The sequence below is a fragment of the Amblyomma mixtum genome, chromosome 10 (genome assembly GCF_055824585.1).
Source record: "Amblyomma mixtum isolate Tamu chromosome 10, ASM5582458v1, whole genome shotgun sequence".
Lineage (NCBI taxonomy): Eukaryota > Metazoa > Arthropoda > Arachnida > Ixodida > Ixodidae > Amblyomma > Amblyomma mixtum.
Genome location: NC_143021.1, coordinates 159,894,129 through 159,907,904, shown reverse-complemented (window position 1 = coordinate 159,907,904; position 13,776 = coordinate 159,894,129). Strand labels below are relative to the sequence as shown.

General features: G+C 48.6%; 1 protein-coding gene across 16 annotated transcripts in view; it reads left to right on the top strand.

The window, feature by feature from the left end:
- Window positions 1-1,664, top strand: part of LOC149327517 (uncharacterized) — a 212,192-nt gene extending 210,528 nt beyond the window's left edge. For all 16 annotated transcript variants that reach the window (XM_089563169.1, XM_089563165.1, XM_089563171.1 and 13 more), the window contains one exon: window positions 1,476-1,664. In XM_089563169.1, the coding sequence (XP_089419295.1) occupies window positions 1,476-1,547 (72 nt within the window). In that variant the 3' untranslated portion in view covers window positions 1,548-1,664. The remainder of the gene's footprint in view (window positions 1-1,475) is intronic.
- The last annotated feature ends 12,112 nt before the right edge of the window (window positions 1,665-13,776 follow it).

Below are 13,776 nucleotides of genomic sequence, written 5' to 3'. Positions count from 1 at the left end.
GCAGCAGTTTCTCGGCAGATTAGGCGACACAGAAGGTCGTCGACATCGATGCCGGAAACATGGCATGTTGGTAGTAGTAAACTGCGCAATGGGGGAATGACAAAGGCCCCAAGCAGTGTCTGCAAGCAAAAAATGGGCGAACCAGGAAACGGGAGAGTGCTTTTTTTCAAACAATAATGAATACCTTCACAAAAATCTGTACTGGAACTGGGAGAAGAGTAACAGACACCAGTGCGAAGTTTGTTGAAAGCAATACTTATACAGCACTGAACTTCTTCCACCTGTTTCCATCTGCCACGCATCGAGCCACGTACATGTCGTTGTCGTTTGTGCGGATAAATTAGTTATCAGTCAGCGCTGTGGATCTTCTTTCTACGCTTGCGGCCCTTGCGTGTTCGTAATTATTAATGAATTGCTTTCTCCATCTCATATTTTTTGCTCGATGGCTTCAACTATTGCAGCTTTCGAGTGCAGTGGGCAGGTTCTGTACCGTGCGGTATAATCGTGAATTGGGGACTTATAATGCTCTGGCAAGAGTGGTATTTAAAGCTAATTATATTATGTCGAGGTCCTGCCCACAGACCTTACTGGAAAAACCCGAGACCTCATTTTAAATAATTACAACAAAAATGCCTCCCTGAAGTGAACTCGGTGCTTTTACGCACACGCGACTGAAACATCGCGATGCCCTTGAGGCTATGATCTTGATCAATCCCAGCTCAGCCAATCCCAGGTGACCCCTCCTCAGCAACGCATTCTATAGCCCATAACATACTGCGTGGCACATAAAATTAGTCATTCATTATCGCATGCGATTTTGGTAGACTCAGTCACAGCTAAGGGTACGGCTCATTGCAGCAGCGCCACTAGCTGTCGGCGAAGACAACGAAGACAAATTGCAACCCCACGCCCCCATCTGACATGGCCGATTGACTAGGTGGTCGAATTTCATCGTGTCGTTGTCGACAAGCCAAAAGAACTCTTGGTCACCGGGCTCTCAAGCCCCTTTATCCTAAGATGTTCAAGTACTTCTTACCATTGAAGAAGTGGTGCCCCCTGCAGCGCGCAACGTCCTTGGCGCTGTAGGATACTGCATGGTTGCGACCAGTTTTACTACCGAACTCTTCGCCATAGGATTGATGCTAACATTTCCTCATGCCACTCCCGAATCCGCAATAATGCCTCTAAATAGACAGGAACATGATCACTGCCCTGTTTCAGATACACACAAGGAAAACGTTTTGCTCATTTTCCTAACCATATTTGTTTTCACTATGCGAGAAGACAATCGAAACACCTCCATTCTTTCGGAGACTATATGAAAGTATCAATTTTTTTATATTGCCCAGAAATCCTGTTTCGAACGATGATTGAATCTCGGTACAACGTAACGTCGCCATCTTTTATTAAATGCGCGAATTGCGTTGGATAAGAAAAATAGAGTTCTTCCCTCTGGACTTTTCGTTTCCTTTCAGATAAGGCTCCAGCATGCATCGGGAGACGGACGGTGGCGATCGGCGACTGCATTTCAGATAAAATTCAATTGAAACATGCAATATAGAATTGCGTGGAGTTGTTTGAAGAAGCAAGAAAATCGACATGCCTTGGAGGACAATTCCTGATCGTCGGCGGCTTCGGGCGATAAAGTTTAATATCAAAATTCACTTGGCGTCTCTCGAGTTATGGGTCCACGCACGAAACACAACTACATTAGAACGTAGAGTGAGCAGCTGCCGAAATGTCAATGCATGGTAAAGAACCCCAGGCGGTGCAAATCTTCCGCAGCCCTCCGCTACGGCATCTCTCATAGCCTTAGTCGTTTTGGGATGTGAAACCCCATAAATCAAAACAGACCAAACCATCAGCTAACGTCGCAGCCACATCCTCAAAATGCCGCAAGGATAAATGCCATGTGCCATTGTTGGAACTGCGTTGAAAGGTAAGATTGGGCCATAAAGTTGTGGACCATATAGTATGCCTTTCAGTGCTTAATGTTGCTTACGTTTAACGTTCCAAACTAAATTTGTTATTATTTACCTGTGAACGTTTCTATAAGGTTTCAATCTTAGCAATAAGACGATATTATCAATATTTCGAGCAGAGGATTCCACATCTTTCTGACCGTTGTTGGAGTAAACATTTTTTTTTCCACTAAAAGTAGTTTGAAAGTAAGACTGCGCCTGCTATAGATTGCATGCATAGCCCCATTATTTCGCCATAAAGTTTGCTTGTAACCAAACCGCCACTATCACCAATGAGGCACACTATCCAGTGACGGCTACATAAGCTTGACTCCATGCTATCCGTTCGGAGGTGAGTGTATCAATCGCATTTGTTATGTATTGAGGAGCTCAAGTGTGGCTCGCCCTAGTTTTTGGTCCTTGCAAAGCGCTGTGATAAATATGAAGCTTATCAACTGGCGGGCGTGCATGTTCGCGCAGCGTTCCTGAACTTTTCAAGAATGTCAAGTTCTTCTTACGTTACAGGTATGCAACGCTGTGGCAATTATTGCATCAATACTGTATATAAGTCAGATGTTAACAAAACGTTACGGAAAAGATTGCACCAATATTTTTGACATATTGTTACAAGCGTAAAAAGTTTTGCTGAAGGTCGCTTCAAGCCAGGCGCACAAGACGTATGAAGTAAGTTCCCGGTGGCATCCAGCCGGCCTCGCATCCAACACATTCGCAGTTCTGCTAATTCGTGCTCGCTCGTCCGTGGCATTTGCTCCCTGCGGAGACGGAGCCCACCGAGCGAGTTACGTTTTGTCCCGAGAGAGGCATGGCTTCAGACGAGCGACTTGTAGGAGTTCAGTTTTGCCGAAACGGCGGCCATTTGCGATGGGGCACGCGATCTGAAATGTGGGGTCATTAATTCTGGCCAGAACCACGTGAGGGCCATCGTAGTGGGCCATTAGCTTTTGGTGCCAGCCGCGGCGCCTGTCTAGGCGCCAAAGCCAGACGATATCGCCCGGAGCTTACACAACATGCTGGCGGTGGCCATCGTAGCGGTCCTTAAAGCGCTCTTGAGAAGCAATGGATCGCAGGTTGGCAATCCGATGAGCTTCTTCAGCTAAAGACAGGATATCGGCAATACACAGGTTGTAAGTGGGAGAAAATGGCAGGATGGTGTACAGGCTGTAGCGAGGCGGGTGAGCGTACAAGAGGTAGAACGGACTGAATCCGGTTGTTTCGTGGGCGTTGGTATTGAACGCGCATGTGAAGAAGGGCAGTATGGTGCCCCAGTTCTTATGGTCAGAGTCCACACACGGAGCAAGCATGTTGGTGAGTATTCTGTTTCGGCGTTCCGTCAAACCGTTTGTCTGTGGTTGATGTAGCGTTGAGTGCCGGTAGGTAACCGTGAAGAAACGTAGCAGCTCTTCAACGATATCAGCCATGGAGTGGCGGCCTCGGTCACTGATTACCGCTCGCGGTGGTCTATGCCGTAAGTGGACGGAGTTAAGAAGAAATAGCGACACTTGGTGTGCGGTAGCCGATGGTAGAGCAGCCGTCTCACAATAACGCGTCATGTAGTGCGCACAGACCAGGGCCCAGAGATTTCCATTTGGGGATTTGGGAAAAGTTCCACGCACATCAATTCGAACCTGCTCGAACGGACTGCTGGGAGGTGTCACAGGGTGAAGTGGCTAGTTGGAGTGGAGGTAGGACGTTTGTGGCACTGGCACTGTGTGCAACTGGCCACATATCGTTCTCTTGTGGAACGCATTTTCGCCCAGTAAAACCACTCATGAGCTCAATGAAGCGTACGAGCCGATCCCAGATATCCGCAGTCTGGTTCATTTCAGGCACTGGTTCATTTTCAGTAACAGACCGGATACAAACACGGCCTATAGCTCCCTGGTTGCGCGCGAAGGCAAAGAGGAGTTTTCAAGCCGGATCTTCACACTGCTCAGTTTTAAACTCCTGAACATCAGGATACTCTAGAACGATGGCTTAGATGTTTTCGACGAAATTGTCATTGTCATAATCGATTGGGAAACCGGAATTCGCGGAATACAGTCTGCATCGGCGTATCGCCGCCCGCTCTTTTATACGACATTGAAGTCATACTCCAGTAGACGTACGGGCCCAGCGTGCTAGGCGGCCGCATGGAACTCGCAGATTGACGAACCAGCCGCGGGAGTGATGATCGGAACCCATGCACGGCGGAGACCACAGCAGGAGACTCTTGTTCCTTAACAGTGAAGTTGTGGTCTGGCTTGCTGAGGGAGTGGCACGCGTATGCAATAACGTGCTCTCGATCATCGTGGCATTGGACCAGAACAGCGGCGATGCCAACATCACTGGCATCAGTTTGAACTTCTGTTGGTGCGCAGGGCTCGGAATGCTGGAGGATGGGATATGAGGTTAAAAGAAACACCAGCTGGCGGAAGGAGGCTTCGCACTCCTGAGTTCATTCAAACAAAGCTCCTTTGTGGAGAAGGCATGTCAGCGGATAGGCAGTGTCGGCAAAGCGATGAATAAAATGCCAGAAATAGGAGCATAACCCAAAGACACTCCGAAGCACCTTTGATTGTTCGCGGTGCTTGAAAAGACTCCACATCAGCAGTTTTCTGCGAATGTGGCCTAACGCCCTGCTCATCGACGAGATGGCCGAGCACAAACACTTGACGCTTGCCAAAGCGGCATTTATTCGAATTGAGGAGCAGCCCGGCGTTATGCAAGTAGTCTAACACGTGAGCTAAGTGGTCCTTGTTCTCGTCGAACAATTTACCAAATCTGACAACGTCATAAAAGATAGCATAGACAAATATTCGTCAAACCAACACACTTACCACTTCGAGTTATTGATCAATTCGCTCTCGCCCTACCATAAGCTTGCCGTCCCGGTTAGCTCAATTAATAGAGCGACTGCTCCGGTCAAGCGGTGGTCCCGGGTTCGAACTCCCGGACCAGGACGAATTTTTTTTTAAGCATGAAGTTTCTGATAATGCTGTTTAGCTTTCCTTTGTAGCCGTATGGCTACGCTCGGGTGGATGTCAGTGAGTAATTACTCTCTTATTAGCCCATAAATTCCGCTTGAAATACGTCTCCACCCAATTCAATTTTGAGATATACACACTTCTGGAGGACGCATTGGCTCCCCACTCACACCACAAAACGCTGGAAGTTTCATCGCATTTAAACACAACTTTGCGTCCCAGCAAGCACTTAAATCTCCTACAGATGATAGAAACAGTTGAACTTGTATAAACGAGAGCTAACGCAAACAGACCATTAACGGCCACACAAACTTTGTTCTTAAGCACTGGAACAGGAGAAGCAATATCAGAACAGAGCGGACGTCCAGTGGCCTCACCTCCATCGATCGCGCTGGTTAGTTTCCCCGACGAGGTGACAGAGACCACCCATGTGTGAAACGCGGGAGGAGGAGTCACTCCGATTCGACGCCGGGAAGAATTCTGAAGGGCGATGTGTTCGAAGTTTTTTGAAGGGGGTACGTAGTCAGTCGTGGTAGATGCATTCTGATAGGCTGGTCGGGCTGTGAAGGTTGATGTCCCGTATCGCGATGGTCGACAGCAGTGACAAAATCTTGAAATGTGTCCGCAATGGAAACAAACAAAGGTGCGCGTTCAATGGTTCGCGCCTGGTAGCATTCATTGGTGCCAGGAACCATTGATAAGGCATCACACCGTGCATTCTCGTCGCGGACTGGAGGTGTCCGCTTGTAGCAGCCACGCTGCGTGGTCGAGAATACTGAGGCACTCGGTGTGCAGCAGTGCCCGTTGCGTTGATTGAAAACCTCTCTGTCGGCCACTGCAGAGAAGTGAACATGTGGTCACAAGGCGAAGCCTGGCTGCAGGAAAATTCCTCTCGAACTAACTAGCTGATAGGTGAGACAAATTCAATTGCGGTAGGCGTATCAATTGCAGCGACTGTTGTTACTGTGTCCAAGCGCCCGAACTTCTGTGCTATTCGCCGCATCTTGAAGTTCTAAAATGTTCGGCAGTACTGTGCAACATCGGCTACAGAGTTCAGGATGTCCTTTCCTGTAAGAAATATATAGGTGCCTTCAGCGAAGCCCTAAGCAAATGACCAACTTTGTCCCGGTCGTACATACGAGGCGAGGCTACTTTGCAGAGTTGGAGTATTGCCTCAATATACCGTGTGCAAATCTCACCGGGAAACTAAACCCGTTGAGCCAGTGTATACTCGGCCCTCTTCTACTTCGCAGAAGAATCATCAAAGCACTTAGTGAGTTCTTCCATTGAGCGTGGCCAGGATGTCACGGTGTCTTCATGATTTTCCGACCATACAAGGGTCCGTGAGCGAGAAAACGACGCTCGTTAACTGGTCGTTTGCATCCCACTTGTTACAGCTACTCACTCGTTGGTAATGCGTGCTCCACTACTCCACGTTAACACCGGCTGCGCCCGCGAAGGTGCCGGGTTCACAGTAATACAGCCGGGAGCTGCTAGCTACAGGTCTGCGGTGGCTTCTCCATCCAAGGACATCTTGGGCACGGGAGGTGGTAGGCCGTCAAGACGTCGACTCCGGCGAGACTAAGGCGGATGTGCGTTGTTAGTTAGGGCGTACCCAGCAAGGCACCGCCAAGTTGTTACGGGCGTAAAAGCTTAGCTCAAGGTCGGTTCACGCCTGGCGTACCAGGCGTATCAAGTCAGTTCCCGATCGCGTCCAACCTACCCCACATCCAACCCGTTCGCACTTCTGCTTATTCGTCTTCGCTCGTCAGTGGCAAGATGTCATCTGGGCATTGCTGGAGGACAACGATAGCATGTAAGTGCGACCTAGAAAGGTAATATTGGTACAATGTTCCAGCAGATGTTTTTACTAAGTGACACAGAAAGAATCAATGGCTTGAGAAACAGCTCTCGGGTTCCACGTGCTTGAGCGCGTATGGCTAGAAGTGCGATCACAGCAGCTCGTCCGAGGCCAGGTAGAGGCCTCAAGAGGACTTACAGCTCGCCCGGGTCCCCTGAAGAGGTCGCATCAGCTGGGCTGGTTCCTGTGTGATACAGGGGCCGGTATCTGCAGGCCAAGGGTCTCAGGTAGGGCATTAGTTATCAACTCTGCACAGTGCCTTAAGGCGGCAAGATAAGGGCACAGCCCATACCCGAGCTGTACAAGGCAAATGGAGGCCATCGGCTGTGCTGCAAAAGAATCTCTATTTTTCGCCCGCCCCTCAGGCTGTCCGGAAGGGTGAGCTGCGGACGAAATCTATGCGGACGATTTATTGACACCGCATCCTACAGTCGAAACCTATGCGGGCGATTTATTCACACCGCATCCTGCAGTTTTGAATCAGCTTTCATGTCAAAGAAACTGCAGCTGTCAATGCAATCCAGAGACAGAGGGCCGATAGATGAGTTACGAATACAAGTCAACACACGCAACAAATATACATAACATTAACTGAAGCGCTTAAAGGCTGTCTTCAAAGAAAAAAGTTTGAAGAGGTAAAGGTACACAAAATTAACGTCCTTGATAACGGAAGATACCCCTAGAGGAGAGCCTGAGAGCTTCATCTAGCGGACAAGGACTGTACTGCGACCATCAGCATTCCCCCCTTTTTTTTTTTGCTCTTTCGATTGTGCACTTAAAAATTATGCTCCTGTATGGCGAAACTTAAGCCCAGCAAAACGCCCGTCGTTCGGACGCACGTTCCGGAGCCATGTCAATGGACATGTGATCGGTCTCGATGACGAACCCTAAGCTGGCCTAGTAGAATCAATATTTTTGAAAAGCCCGCCGTAAACCAGCGAACTTTTTCTTCGGGGCATTGTACAGTCGCGATTAGAAATATCAGCACAGTGACGCCACCGCAGCGGTGAAAATTTCACCGCGCGCTGGCCCGGCGCTCCTCTTTGCAAACACACCTGACACTCTTCGTATCGGCGTGTTCGCAACCGCAGCGCCTAGCGTTGCTATCTGCCGCTGCGGTGGTAATTCAGCAGTGCTAATCATTTTCAGTCGGGAATATACACTTTAGGCGTCGTGAATTTCTTGCTATGTGCTTCTGCCCACTGTTCTCTCACTGGCATAGAGAAGAGTTTACAATGACTTTTTTCGCATAAAAACCTTCAAAGCACCGTCAACTAAAAGCCGACCTTAATAAAAACGATTTCTCCTAAGCGCTACGCCCTCTAAGCTATGCGGCTTTTTTTTTTTCATTCGTGTCCATGATTGATTCCACGATCGGCTATTGAAATAGTATGACAATGAATTCGAACCAACAACTCAATCTCTTTTGAGGAAAAAATGATCCCACTTAACATGACTACGCAGTGAAACTTCGCACCTAGACTATGCGAGAATCTTTGCGGCAGACCTGAAGAAAAACTTGGATTTAAGGCAGGAGGCTGGGCTAGTTGGTGTTTGGATTGAGAGGGCATAGTAGTAGCGCTGAAAAACAGGGACGACAGGTTAGAAGAAGACAACACAGGCGCTAGACATCAACTCACTTTATTCCCGAAAAAAATACCACGAATATATAGGTGACAATCACGAGCAGAAAAAAAAATTCAACAATGGAATCGCATGCGTGATGGCACTTCCTGATACAGGAACTTGAATTCTTTAGTACAAAGATAAACATCTGGTCTCCTCATACACGATTGCCTTTCCATGTAATGCCTTTCTTATTCACATGGAAAGGAAATCGTCTGTGAGCAAACCAAATTATCTTTGTATTGAATTGTAGTTGCGGAATAGAGAAGTGCCGTCACGCATGCGATTTCATAGTTGATTTTTTTTTTTGCTCCTGATTGTCACCAATAAATTCGTTGTATTTTTTCAGGAATAAAGTCAGTTGATGTCTAGCGCCTTTGTTGCCTTCTTCTACCCTTTCATCCCTGATTTATAGCGCTACTACTATGTCCTCTTAAGAAAAATTAGGAAGCTTCCCTGCTACTTTGACCATCTCTCACAGAAAGCATTGCAACCCTCGTGGACTTCGCCGCACACATAGTAAGCCTTAGCTTTCTTTGAGCCTCGCCCGTTCGGGTCGCGACCTGTCTGTTCTGCTGCGGTACTGAGGCGGCAAAAGGCAGCCGGGGCAATCCTGCCTCTGCCATTGTTCGCTCCTCCGCGCCCAGCCGAAATGCTGCGACAGCTGAGGCGGGGATAGCGCGGACACCGTCTGCCACTTGAAAATTAGCCGTGACCAAAGTATTCAGTTGCTTTCAGCACTGGCACCATACGCGTGGTTTTGCCTGCCTTCCGCAGCGAGCGCTTCCCGCAAGGTAACTTCGACAGTGGTAGGCGCGCCTTTTTTTTCCAAAGCCTTTGACAAATGTGCTTAGATGGAATGTCTTTACTAGAGCCCCGTGCATGCGTACGCGAAGTGCCAGCGATCTTGCATTTGATCTCCGGCGCATCCGTGCCCTTTTTCATTCCAATACTGTGACAGGACAGCGTTGTCTGGCCCTTACCGCAGGCCGATATCGTTTTGAGCACTTTGTATTTATTCTGTTTGCAGACTGCATTTTTTCGTGCGCTCAGTAGTTGAGCCATCCGTGTCCTTCCCACATCATAAATTGCATTCTAGGGTTTGCGCAGAGCTCTGCGGTAAGAATTTGTTCAGGCTCAAAATTCGCCTTCTGTGAGTTCCGTTGAAAGAACCTCGGTTCATTATTATTGGTTGACTGAACTTGGATATCTGCCGACTAAGTGACCACAAGAGTTTGGTGACTATCTTCAACCGTGTCCATTGGGACGCCTTTCTCTTCAATCAGTTGCTCTTGCTCGCGCCGGTTAATGGCCAGTGGCGTGATGCTTTCTGTATCCGCGCAGTTCAGAAGCAAACCGCGGTTATCTCTTTTTCGTCGGCAGCCTCAGCCTCTCTACGCGTCGTTTCCGAGGACGCAGTGCCTTTTCGGATCCTTCCATTTATCTCACATCAAACCCGCCGCCGTGGCTCACTGGTTACGGCGCTCGGCTGCTGACTCGCAAGACGCGGGTTCGATCCCGGCCGCGGCGGCCGAATTTCGATGAAAGCGAAATTCTAGTGACCCGTGTGCTGTGCGATGTCAGGGCACGTTAAAAAAACCCAGGTGGTCGAAATTTGCGGTGCCCATCACTGCGGCGTCCCTCATAGCCAGAGTTGCTTTGGGACGTTAAACCCCAATAAACCAAACCAAACCTTTTCTCACATCAGTGTGTCAGCAGTCCCGAATCGACCGATTCAGCGTCTGGCGACTCATTTCTGGGACTATACCCATGCATACCTGTTCTCAGCCGTTTACGTCCTGTCATATTCCTTCAGAATTCATTGCTGTAGTTAGAGTTGAACAACTCCTATCCTCACGGTTTCTGCTCCCGTGCGGTACAGAAACAACGCGCCATTCTGTCTACGTCATGAACATTTTAACTTGCTGCTTCGCGACTGACAACAAAGCGACGGAGTCTCATGCCCTTTTGGCATCTCTTTCCAAGGTCAGCTGTTCTCCTCCTTCGTGCCGGTGGGACGCCCTATTTGAGACCTTTGCGGAGTTGCCATTTTCCAACTCACCCACGACCTCTTTTAACACGTCGGTTTCTCGTTGTGGGGTTAGCTCTATCCCTTCTTCCCAGGTTCCGCTTCTTATATTCTGACTTCTGGCTCTAGCAACTCAAGCTGAAGTCACTTTTCTCTAATTTCTTTTCCGAATTCCTGAACCATTTCTCCTTGTCCACTTCCCTAAGGCGTTCCTCCTCTTCAGCTTCCCTAAGGCTTTCTTTCTCTTCAGCATTCCTTTTTATGTCCTCCCAACTGTGCACTATTTCATCGTCCTCAAAGCCACTGTCCTCGGTCGCGTCGACAACCACCCGTTTCTTCATGGTTTTCTCAATATCAATCACTAATTCTTGACATATAAAGGTTAGGTCTGTTTACGCAGATTTCACCACTCCATTACTGCCAGTAATTGGGATAGCTGGTCTCTCATAGAGGTTGGTACAAAGGAAAGTTGAATTTCAAATAGGCAACTGCAATCAACCTTCACTACCAGGAAGCACAGCACACAATATGCTAACCCTGCCAACACTCAAGTAAATAAAGCGATACACTCACCAAAACTGGAGACAGAACACCGCGCAGACCAACTCACTGCTGCCAACCAGCTGCTGTCGCCCAGGTTGCGTTTCGTGCTTCGTGTAGAGTGGAGGATGTCGGTAAAGAACGGGGCGGCCGATAATGACCGACAATGGAGTTCATGAACGAACATACCAAAGACATCTGCAAAATGTATGAAAATGCCGATAACTATTTCATGCTGATCAAGGTGCTTTAATGTGCATTCTTTCTGATCTAATAGTGCATATGCTACGTAGAACAAAGCTTGCGACAATCAAACTCTAAGTCGCTTATTATAAGTTCTTCCTGCTTAAACTTCGCAAAGTTTCGGTGGATTAGTTTTCAACTTATTTAGAAAATACCGGTTGCACAGAGATGGGTCTAGAGTTCCCTTGTTCATTTTTATCACCTGTTTTGTAATGCCACGTAATGGTGACTGCAGTCCGGATAGCAGGAAGACAAAGAAAATGGCTTCCAAACAAAACTCTTTATTTAGGCAGACTTGCGGAATCAATGGACTCAATCGCCCGGCGTCGACGTTGCAACAGACGTGCTCGGCGGTCGTCGAACAGAATTCCCGCCACTCTCCACCATGCTCAATTTAAAGCTGATAGCGAAATATCGAGCTACGGTATGCAAAGTTACTACAAAATTCTGGAACAACGTTGAATCGGCTCCGCATGCATGCGATCAATCGAGCTAAATCTGCTTGCTTCTTGCATCACAAAGTGATAAAGCGGCGTGCCGGCAGCTTTAAAGAATGAATAAACACTACGAAGATTCGAGGCATTACTGCCCTCTAAAAGAAGCATCGACCCGATGCATAAAGCAAATAAGGAGATTAAAAAAATGGCTGAGGCTTAACTGGGTTAAGCCTGCAGAATGCGAAGCATCATCGTGTCGCGTAATTTGGAGGCGCACAACCACAGCGACGGCGCGAGATGGTCCCCCGTTTCTCCATTGTCGTGACGTCATCGTGTCACGTGGTGTGACGTCATGTATCACGTGATTTGGAGGCGCACAACCACAGCGACGGCGCGAGGTGGGCCCCCGTTTCTCCGCTGTCGTGACGTCATCGTGTCACGTGGTGTGACGTCATGTGTCACGTGATTTGGAGGCGCACAACCACAGCGACGGCGCGAGGTGGGCCCCCGTTTCTCTACTGTCGTGACGTCATCGTGTCACGTGGTGTGACGTCATGTATCACGTGATTTGCAGGCGCATAACCACGGTGAAGGGCTGAAGTGGTAGCTAAAGTAGTATGCTTCGCATAAAACACATAAAACAGAATATGCAAAATAAGCATCACACGTCGCGGTACCGAGCCGGAGTGCCCGGGTACGAACCAGACCAAGGCGGTCGCGTTTCGACGAAGGCGGAACGCAAAACGCGCCCGTGTGCTGTGCGATATCAGTGCACGTTAGAGATCCCCTGGTGGCGGAAATTATCCCGAGACAACCGCAATGTCACCTCTTTCTCTCATTCTTCTTTCACTCCAACTTTCCTCCCTTTTCTTACGGCTCGGTTCAGGTGTAAGCCGAGATATGTCATATACTGTGCCATTTCCTTTCCTCAAAAAAAAAAAAGAAAACAAGTTACAACTTACATATAAACACCAGAGTGGAAACACAGCGTTCGTTATTGCACACAGTAGGGCTTTAGACCGACGATGTGGATAACTTCTGCTCGTACGTGGCGTCGCTGGGTTGCAGTCATTTCCTCAGAGACGACTTCATATTCCAGTTCACCTTGCGGACGACGAACATTATACGGGCTTAAATAACGGCGCAAAACTTTTCTCTCAATCCGCGTTGGCGAACGGGCATCCGAACCCAGATTCGGTCTCCTGGCTTGTGTTCCGCGTTGAGTTTTGATATGTTGTAGCGTCTGGCGTCTGTCGGCTGCTGGTCTTTTATTCCTAATCTAGCAAGTCGTCGGGCTTCTTCTGCGCACGGAAGGTTGGCGGCAACGTCGGATTTATCTACTTCAGTAACGTTGGGCAGCATGACGTCTAGCCTGGTCGTGGCTTCTCTGCCATGGACAAGCCTAAAAGGCGTCATCTGGGTGGTCTGCACTGCGGTGTTGTAGGCGAAGAGAATGTAAGGCAGGATGACATCCCAGGTCGACATACATGGAGAGCAAGTTCAGACGTTCAAGCCTGAACGTGTTCAGGCATTCCGTCAGTCTGTTGGCCTGTGTATGGTAGGCAGTTGTCCTCCGGTGGCTTGTTTGGCTGTAGCAGAAGATGGCTTGCGTCAGTTCTGACATAAACGCTGTTCCTCTGTCCGTGGGCGAATGAACATGGCTGGTGCACTGATTTGGAGACACGCGGAAGCGAGCATTACCCAATCCTCATATCGGCTTTCCATGCGCAGAGGAACCCAAAGAAATTCCTTATAAAATCTACAGACTGGGACGCATACAAGGACGCTGTAACCAGAGGAGTTACTGCGGCAAATCGCAATGAGGAATTAGCATCGACAATGGCGTATTGCCTGAGAGCGAGTAGACAAATTACAGCTAAAAATGATAGCCTACCTTCAAATGATGACACATTTCAATGGTTTCGCGCTATACGCAGGCGAGCTGAAAGGAAAGCTCTGCGCACAGAAAGCCTCGATGACCTACGTGCATGCCGACGGGCACAACGTCACATTCGACGCTACATGAATAAACTCAGTCGGCAAAAGTGGCGTGACTTTTGTTCTACGCTGGACCAGTAACCAATATTTGGCGGAT